Source organism: Elaeis guineensis, chromosome 10 (genome assembly GCF_000442705.2).
Source record: "Elaeis guineensis isolate ETL-2024a chromosome 10, EG11, whole genome shotgun sequence".
Lineage (NCBI taxonomy): Eukaryota > Viridiplantae > Streptophyta > Magnoliopsida > Arecales > Arecaceae > Elaeis > Elaeis guineensis.
Genome location: NC_026002.2, coordinates 75,086,323 through 75,093,564, shown reverse-complemented (window position 1 = coordinate 75,093,564; position 7,242 = coordinate 75,086,323). Strand labels below are relative to the sequence as shown.

Genomic DNA, 7,242 nt, shown 5'->3' with positions numbered 1-7,242 from the left:
AAAGAACTCATGAAGGACAACATAAGGGTGGCGGACAGATTTCTAAAACCCAGGGAAGAGTTTATGCGCTTACTCAACAGAATCCACAGGCTTCCAATACAATGGTGACAGGTATGAAAAATTTCGAGGACGAAATTTCTTTTTAGGGGTGAAGAATGTGATAGCCCAACCAAGCCCAGCCCAGCCAGCAGATCAAAGCCCAAAAAAAAAAAAAATTAAAACAGGGGATGCAAAATCGGGAAGAAGACTCCCGATAGGAGTTTTCTTCTCCGGCGAAATCCAAGAAAATCAGGACTCCTAGGACCCCTCGGAGTCCTAGGGTCCTCTATAAGAATACCCCCTCCCTCTTGAGACCGATCATTGGCCTCCTCCCCCTCTTTTCCTCTCCGATTTCCTCGAATTAGAGCCGCGGACACCGTCCGATTTCTCGCCGTATTGCTCGCCGGCGAGGTCTCCGGAGGCTGAGGTAAGTTTCCCTCTTCTTCCCCTCTTTCTTCTCCTTCCTCCCCGTGCATTGTGCGCGGCTGCCGGCAACGAAAGTCACCGATTTTCGATCGGAAAAGAAACCCTGTTTTTGAGCTTTTTTCTTTGGATTTTCCGGCGCCGGCGATCGGAATTGATCGCCGGCCATGTCTCCTCCGTGACCGGGGGAGTGGCCCCCGTCGGCAGCTGGCCTCGGCCATGGCCCGAACGGCCGGTCAAGGCTGGAGAGCCCCCACCGTCCCCTGTTCGGCCTGGAAGGAACCAAGGAAAAAGAAGAAGAAGAAGAAGAAGAAGAAAAAGAAAAGAAAAGAAAAAGAAAAGAAAAGAAGAAAAAAAGAAGAAAAAGAAAAGAAAAGAGAAAAGAAAAGAAGAAAAAAAAAAGAAAAGAAAAAGAAAAGCAAAAAAAAAAAAGAAGAAAAGAATAAATATAATAATAATAATAATAACAATATATATATATATATATGTAAATATATATATATACTTATATATATATATATAAATAAGTAAATAAATAAAATAAAAAATAAAAAAAATGATGAGAGAGAGAGTTTCTCTCTCTTCTCTCTCTTCTTTCAGACTGAACCCTGACTTTCTCTCTCTGGAATTGAACTTTCTCTCTCTACTTTCTCTCTCTAGAATTTTCTCTCTCTAGCTTGTTTCTCTCTCTCTTGATGGATTTTTCTCTCTAAAATTATCCTTCTAGGATTAGCATAGGGGAAGGCTTCATCTGATGATTCTGATCGAGTTTAGAGACGAGTCTGATTTTAAGCGAGATTTTAATTTTGGGATTTGTTAGATTTAATTTTGAATTAAATTAATGTAAAAATATAATTTTGGATAATAGGCACGGAAGAATCACCTAGAAGTTAGTCGATCTATTCGTTCAGTGCTCCGTGAAAGGTAAGTAATATATCATCTTCTCGAGATATTCCATATTTATTCTGAAAATAAATAATTATTCTCTGAAATTATGCATGATTTATGAAATTATGTTTTGAAAGAAAAGTGCTTTTGAAATGTTATGGTATATCGATTTATGCACATATTTAGTGAAAGATTATGATATATATTGTGGTACTAAGTGTTTTGATATAGATCGGATTTATGCTCTCAGCCTAACTATGTTTCAGTGGGCCCCGCCAATGGGGATTATACGTTGGTACTTTGTGGACCCTGCCAGTGGGGGTTGTGCGCTGGTATTTGTGGACCCTGCCAGTGGGGGTTGTGCGCTGGTATTCTGTGGACCCCGCCAATGGGGGTTAAATGTTGGTCATAGTCGAGGCTGTTGAGTTACGAGTGTTTTGAATCGAATCGGATTTATGATTATGTTATATGTGAATATTTGAAATTATTGGATTTGCATTAAATCAGCATGAAATATATTTTTATGTTTAATTACAGCATTATTTCTGAAAATTATATAATATCTGAAATGTCTGGTTAAGATATTTGTTACTTACTGGGCTGTTTAGCTCATTACCTTTCTTTCTATTTTTCAGATTCAGACAATTAATTTCGAGCATGAAAAGAAATATTGGGACAGAGCTTTTAGAGGCGAGATTTAGCATTGTCAACTTCATTGAACTTAGATTTATTGTTTTAGTAAAATTTTATTAGATGTAAGACATTTGATTTAATTACTTGAATTACAGTTGAATAATAATTATTTGAATTTATTCCGCTGCGATGCATTGATATTGTAATGAGATGCCTTGCATGCTTATGGAGAGAGTTCTTCATAAGTATGCGGCGGTTGCCGCGACTCTCGATTCGCAAATCTCAGATCGGAGGCGTGACAAATAAATAGATTATATATATATATATATATATATATATATATATATATATATTCTATGCTCCCAACAATATCACGACGTCAGTGATGGTATTAAGATGGTGAAGAAGGGGGGAAAAAAAAAGGGAAACAAACAAAGAGTTTGGAACCCGGTGAATGTTTTCTCACACCGGCTATTTGGTAGAGGAGGGATAACCAACACCAACGTGGGCGGCTTCCCTCATCCGTTGGCAATGAGCTCAACGGCAAAGTAATACGGCCCACGCGCTTCGCAGCAAGTCCCACCACCGCAAACAGATTGTGAAAACTGACAGCCAACCACACAAACTATACATTCAATACAATATGCCAATCCCCAAGGTGTATTTAAAACAGAGAACAAACATAAAATAAGTGAAATTAAAAAAATACCATTTAGTGTGTGTTGCTTAAAGAGTTTTGATGCCAAAATAGTTTTCATACATGAACTCGTTTGGTTTACGGGAAGTCGAGAGGAGAAGTGGCCAACAGGAAGTTAAAAAATTTCTTTATTTGGTTAGAGTCAAACATATCCAAATTATTTCTTTAGACATCATATTTTTAAAAATCAATTTTTCACGAGCCAAACAAGCCCTTCATATTTAAACAATAGGCAATGCAATCTTAATTCTTAAGTTTTCTTTTATATTTTTATGTTTAGGATGAAAATTTTCATATTAGCCCCTATCTCACTGGATAATACTTCATAAACATTCTTGTGGCTGGTGCAAGACAATAGGGATCAGGAATACCACCATTAAGAATTCACCATAATGAACTTGGGGAAATAGAACCTGCAAAGTCCAAAACTTGTTGCAATAGTTTTACCACTCAAATCTCCTCTGAGCTAAATCAAAATTCCTTCATCCCCCCTCCGGCAAGGGTAGAACAATTGAAAAATAAATCTGTTACAAAAGAATATGGGTATCATAAGCGCAGCATTGGAACTGAAGTGATTTCTCAAAAGAATCACAGAATCACAGTGACTTGGTTCTTTTTAAATGAATGGGGTCTAATCCTGGGTGGCAGCACCCTGGTTGAGCTCTGCAAATCTCATTCCAACCCTCATAGAGTGCTTCAAAAACTTCTCTGCACATCGGCGGACGCACGCCTCTTCCTGCTTATCAAGAGACTTGCGCCGAAAGGTCTCTACACAATCAGAGAAGCATCTCTCTACCAGTGAATTATACATTCTTAAACTGCAAGACAACATCAACAATTAGTTGGAACCCAACTGGCAACAGGCTAACAGCCCTTTTTTGTCATCTAACCAAAAGTTATTTGTAGTTACATTGAACCAGCAGTTGTCTGTACTTATTGTGTGCACTTCATAGAGGCCTCAAAACCATCACCCAATTTGTTGAAGAAACTGGTGGAGTTATTTAGCTTGGTGACAATGCAGTTAAGCAGTATGTTCAGATGCTAGTTATGCAGCATGAAGGAAACAAACCATGCCACAAACTGGTTTGCTATCCATGCTTCAGGGCCACCTTGTGTTTGTTCTCGAGCCATGCTGATCGAGCATATTACTATACAAATGATCTACTATGAGTTTCTATTTGGGAACACAAAACCAGGTGATTGAGAAGAGAGAAGAAGAAGAAGAAAAAAGCATTGATTAAGCCAACTCATGTCCCCTAGTCAAAATGAACTTAAAATCACAACTGTGCTAAACAAAAAATATAATGCTAACGATGACACTTCCAGTCGGAGAGCAGAAGAGTAAGTATGCTATACAGATATCGTTGACTAAATCAATCCCTATGCTTAGCTAGTCAATATGACATTAGAGTTGTAACATAGTTCAACAAAAATATAATGTCACGTTCTGTAGGGAAATTAACCTCGAATTATTTCTACCCTGTGTGTTGGGCATGTGTCATAATGCACTATCCAGGTTTATTTACATCTTCCAAAAAACAATCCTACCTCTAAACCTAGTAATCCCTGAATTTCAGCATAGGCAATCCACATTAAGTGCCTATACAACATAACAATGTATATCCTAATAGAAACGGTCAGGACAAGAAGAGAAGGGAAAGGGGGTGGGTGGGGGGGAACGCCGGCGGTTGATGCTTCATTCCTTTATTCAGCAATATTGGAATGGTGACCAGAAAACTACTGAAATGGCCATATGGTGCATGGACCTTAATAAGTGAACTAAGTAAAAATAATCCTCTTTTTATAGATGACCTATCAATTGCTTGTTCACAGTCTTCTTGCAACATTAATTTCTAGTGCAGTGACCAATATAAGAAGTGATATATGTACATATATCCGATATAGTCCATGGTATCTTTTGCCTGAATAATCTTAGAAATATGGCTTCCAAGTTCAAAAAATTGCCTTTTAGGCCTCTTGAGTTCAAATTGCAATTTCACATGATTAGAACTTAACAGTCATTTCATAGAAAGACATCACAAACCTTATCTATGGAAATTTCTCTCAAGGGTACCAATAGACCCAAAAAAAATCTATCAATTAGCACTTGATTATCGTTAACCAAACATTTAAAGAAACTCCCTTTTTGTATTCCATCGAGAATACTTTCATGTTCCTTTTCCTTTGGTGTGAGTTTCCCTGCAAATGACTCAGGTTCCAGAAAATCCAATTAACTGCTCTTTCTAACTTTAGTATTCCTGCAATTTTAACACCCTGGCAACTGGCTTTTAGGGAGAAATTGGTTTTCATATGAGTCTTTCTTGCAACAAAAAACACATAAAAATATCCTTTGTGATTGACTTCCATGCATAAATTGTTATTTTGATGGTTGAAACTCATGAGAATACTAATTCTAGCGATTGTTACAGAAAACACGAACATGACATAACAAGAAGGTCGAAGAAGAAATTTGTAGTTCCCGTAGGACAACACAAGCACAAAGAATGAACGTAAAGGGCTTATACTCACAGCACAAACAATATGCACAAGCTGAGAAGTGCAACAAAGTCAAAACAATCTCCTTTGTGACATGGTCTATGAGCTAAATTTTAAAGTAATGATTGCAATTCACAAAACCTCTTGCTTTTTTCAGAATGGATATTGCAACTTATCTCCTCTAGTACACAATATTTCATTCGCCTTTTAAAGATTTTATTGGATCGGTGATCAGTTAATTACCATAGTTTCTCTCCATGACTAGAACCAGTCACCACTATAAAATTTCAACAATTATATTGTGCTAAGTGCCGACACCAAATAATCAGCTGATGAGTGGAATTCTTTTCCCTGGACGTCTCTTGCCTAACTTTGAGGCAACAATCGAAACTTCAATCTTTTTAATCCACGATAATTTATTAAAGGGATCCCTTTTATGCCGGAAACCACCTTAACTAAACGGAAAAATTCAATCTTTAAATCCCTCTTTAACTCATTAAAACCAAGGCAAACGCTGCCTTTTTTTGTGCGGGGAAAACCAAAAAAAGGAGAATGACACAAACGACGATACCAGGATGAAAAGAGTCTCATGAGAAGACGGCTCTGTAAGCTTCAGTAATCATGCTAGAATGTCACACACCCAAACATTTCAAAGAATAAAAAGATACAGAAATAGATGTAAAATAATAATAACAATAAGTCGAGTGGAAGGAAGAATCGATGGAGGAAGAGAAGACCTGTCGCGGATCTGGAGCTGGTCGATCATCGCGGACATCCTCATCTTGTCGTCCTCAGGGAGCGAGTCCAGATCTCCCAACATGCTCTTGTCCATCTCGTCCTCCTCCTCGTTCGCTCTCCCTCTTCCTTTCTGGATAGGTTTCTAGGGTTTTGAGGGCGACCGGGAATGGAAGCTCTTAAAGACGAAAACCCTAGCCAATACGTTTGCTTCCATCGGCGGCGTTACGTCCGGGCTGAAACTTGAGGCCTATCTAGTCACCGCTTGGGCTTGGACATTTCAGTAGGCCCATGGTCATGCATGTACTAAGGCCGACCGCCGACTTCATCGCGCCGGCTATTAAAAAGAGAAGCGGTATTTTTTAATATATTTTTAATTGGACGAGGAGAGGAGGGGTTATCCGAAAATTTTGAATTTTTTAATAAAAATGAACATTTCATATAAATATATTTAACAAAATCAAAAAATAAAATATTTCTAAAATCTTGTAGAACAGCCGACATATCGGTCCACGGAACATCCACCGAATGCTGAGCCAAATGTTGGATTCAGCCAAAGATACCTAATGAAAGAAAAATAAAACAGGATAAAATAATTTACTGACTTTTTCTTGTTAGTCCAATTAGAAAAGATCAGGGAGGGCACATATTGAATTGTGCTTACCTCGTCTATTTATGAAATTATGGAAAATGAAATATTGAATGAGTAAGGTATTAAAAGATCTCTGTTTCACCTTTTTCTCATCGTTCTTGCCTCATTTTCTTAAACTTATTCATAGGTAACTATATGGTGTCACGGAGTGATAGGAAAAATGCATGGCATAAAGGAGTGGATAGTGTCTCAACCAAAAATTTACTTTCTTTCATGATATAGTTGTCTGACCTTCCTAATTTTCATGTGGTTTTTTCATGTACACAGGTGCTCCAATAACTAAAGTTAATTATATGAGTCCAATGTTTGCGTTTACATTTTATGATGATCACAATATATTTACCCTAGTTACAAATATATAGACTAGTCTTTATTCCCCGGGATGATGATTGTGTATCACTTAACCATGTATTTTTTTCGATCAGAACCATCAATCTTTCAAAGGGCACAGGCCATGCAACTTTTGGTCCAATTAGGATCAATTTAATAGTATTTGTGCGTTATGAGTGCAACCAAGCAAGTTATTTGATGAAATTTGATATATTTTGCAAATCATGGTCCAACCAAGCATTAGTCCTGTATCATATGGGAATGCTTTTATTTTCATAAAAAGTACTTCATTCCATTACCTTTTGAATATGACAAAGTCAAATGTAATCTATAATCCATCGCTGGACAC

The 7,242-nt window shown here is 37.5% G+C and overlaps 1 protein-coding gene across 1 annotated transcript; it reads right to left on the bottom strand.

Annotated features, from left to right (window-relative positions):
- Nucleotides 1–3,063: 3,063 nt before the first annotated feature.
- On the bottom strand, nt 3,064–6,151 carry LOC105052222 (mitochondrial import inner membrane translocase subunit Tim9). Its single transcript, XM_010932960.4, has 2 exons — nt 5,914–6,151; nt 3,064–3,498 (listed from the first exon to the last, which is right to left on the bottom strand). Exons 1-2 carry the CDS (start codon nt 6,006–6,008, stop codon nt 3,312–3,314), a joined length of 282 nt encoding a protein of 93 aa, XP_010931262.1. The 5' UTR covers nt 6,009–6,151; the 3' UTR covers nt 3,064–3,311.
- Nucleotides 6,152–7,242: the final 1,091 nt, after the last annotated feature.